General features: G+C 47.8%; 1 protein-coding gene across 1 annotated transcript in view; it reads left to right on the top strand.

Annotated features, from left to right (window-relative positions):
• The window catches only part of HTR3B (5-hydroxytryptamine receptor 3B), a 41,295-nt gene that overhangs the window by 25,988 nt on the left and 13,858 nt on the right, over positions 1–1,449 (top strand). The window contains exons 3-4 of the mRNA XM_004712863.1: positions 581–770; positions 1,273–1,430. Coding sequence (XP_004712920.1) covers positions 581–770; positions 1,273–1,430 — 348 coding nt within the window. The remainder of the gene's footprint in view (positions 1–580; positions 771–1,272; positions 1,431–1,449) is intronic.

Here is a 1,449-nt window from a genome sequence, read left to right as displayed (position 1 = left end):
TGCTGACTTCTGTGCTGACTTCTGAAACAATCTTCTGCTTCCGAATCATGAGCCTCTTTGGTGGTGGTGGTGGGTGGGGAGGGAGGATATCCAGGGGGTGGAAGACTGTGAGTCAACTTTGTTTGAGACGGAGCTTTGATTGCTAACCCTTGAGGTTCCTTGTGGGTTACATCTACATTAGAACACTAGCCCGTGGACACAGCTGCTGTCCTCGCCGAGCCCATCTTTGCTCTGGGTAATCATCTTGCGGGAAATGTGATTCTATCTTGGCAATGCCAGACTGTCAGACATATCTTGGTCACTATCATCTTGTAGCTGGTAATGTTCTGAGAGGGCTAAAGTAAGGTGACCAGACATCCCACTTTCGGCGGGACAGTCCCGATTTTTAACAATTTTTCCTGCATCCTGCAGCATTTTTAAAAAGTCCCTATTTTTGGAAAGTCTGCACAACAAGCTAGGGTATACGGTTTTCGGCTGCCATGTGGCTATTTCGCCAGGATATGAGTTTTATCAATGGTGTCCTGCTTCACCGATGTTAAAATCTGGTCACCGTAGACTAAAGGTCTCTCTGTAACAACAGGCTCCTTACATTTCATACAGTGTGGACACTGAAAGATCGCCCGACCTACCTTATGTGTATGTGAACTCATCGGGGACCATTAAGAACTATAAGCCTATCCAGGTGGTGTCTGCCTGCAGTCTAGAGATGTATGCTTTCCCATTCGATATCCAGAATTGCAGCCTAACCCTCAATAGCATTCTTCACACAGGTAAACCAGAGCGACGCAGGCTACGAATCGGAAAACACACCCGTGGAGGGTTGGTGCATGTGGGTGGAATACTGTCATCCATCAGGGCTAGTTTATTCTTCCCATGATGGAATTTTCAGAACAAATTCTACCCCTCTTTTTGCAGTTATTCACTTTCTGCCATAAAGCAGGCCAAGGAGAATGTGGTGTGCGGACAGACATACAGCCATTACTCGTGCTCCTTTGGAAGCACATTAGACTTCCAGGCCATGGAGACCAGTGCCATCATTGGATGGGTAGACGAATCCAAACTCTAAATTCAGAATTGGATTCTCCCTCCTACTCCCCCACCCCATGGCTAGAAAGATTTTCATCCTGGCCAGCCTCAACCTCTATTCAAATCATTACTGTCGAACCCAATCCCATGAGACTGCGTGTGGGCCCAGAGGCAAAGGAGAGGAAATTGAGTTGATGTTGGAACCTCTTTTGCTACCTAAAGCTCTCTTGTCTCTGTTGCTTCTAGTGGAAGATGTCAACCTGGCCTTCCTGAGGAGCAGGGAAGACATGAAGCATGACAAAAAGGCGTTTCTGAATGACGGCGAGTGGGAACTTCTCTCTGTGCCCTCCGAATACCACACCCTGCGGAGCAGCTCGGGAGATTTTGCCCAGATTCAGTTTAACGTAGGTTCTTCCCCTTCCC

The sequence above is a fragment of the Echinops telfairi genome, unplaced genomic scaffold, assembly GCF_000313985.2.
Source record: "Echinops telfairi isolate 266 unplaced genomic scaffold, ASM31398v2 ScPeMD7_7463;HRSCAF=8501, whole genome shotgun sequence".
Classification (NCBI taxonomy): domain Eukaryota; kingdom Metazoa; phylum Chordata; class Mammalia; order Afrosoricida; family Tenrecidae; genus Echinops; species Echinops telfairi.
Note: the sequence above shows the minus strand (reverse complement) of the source record. Positions and strands in the feature narration are given on the sequence as shown.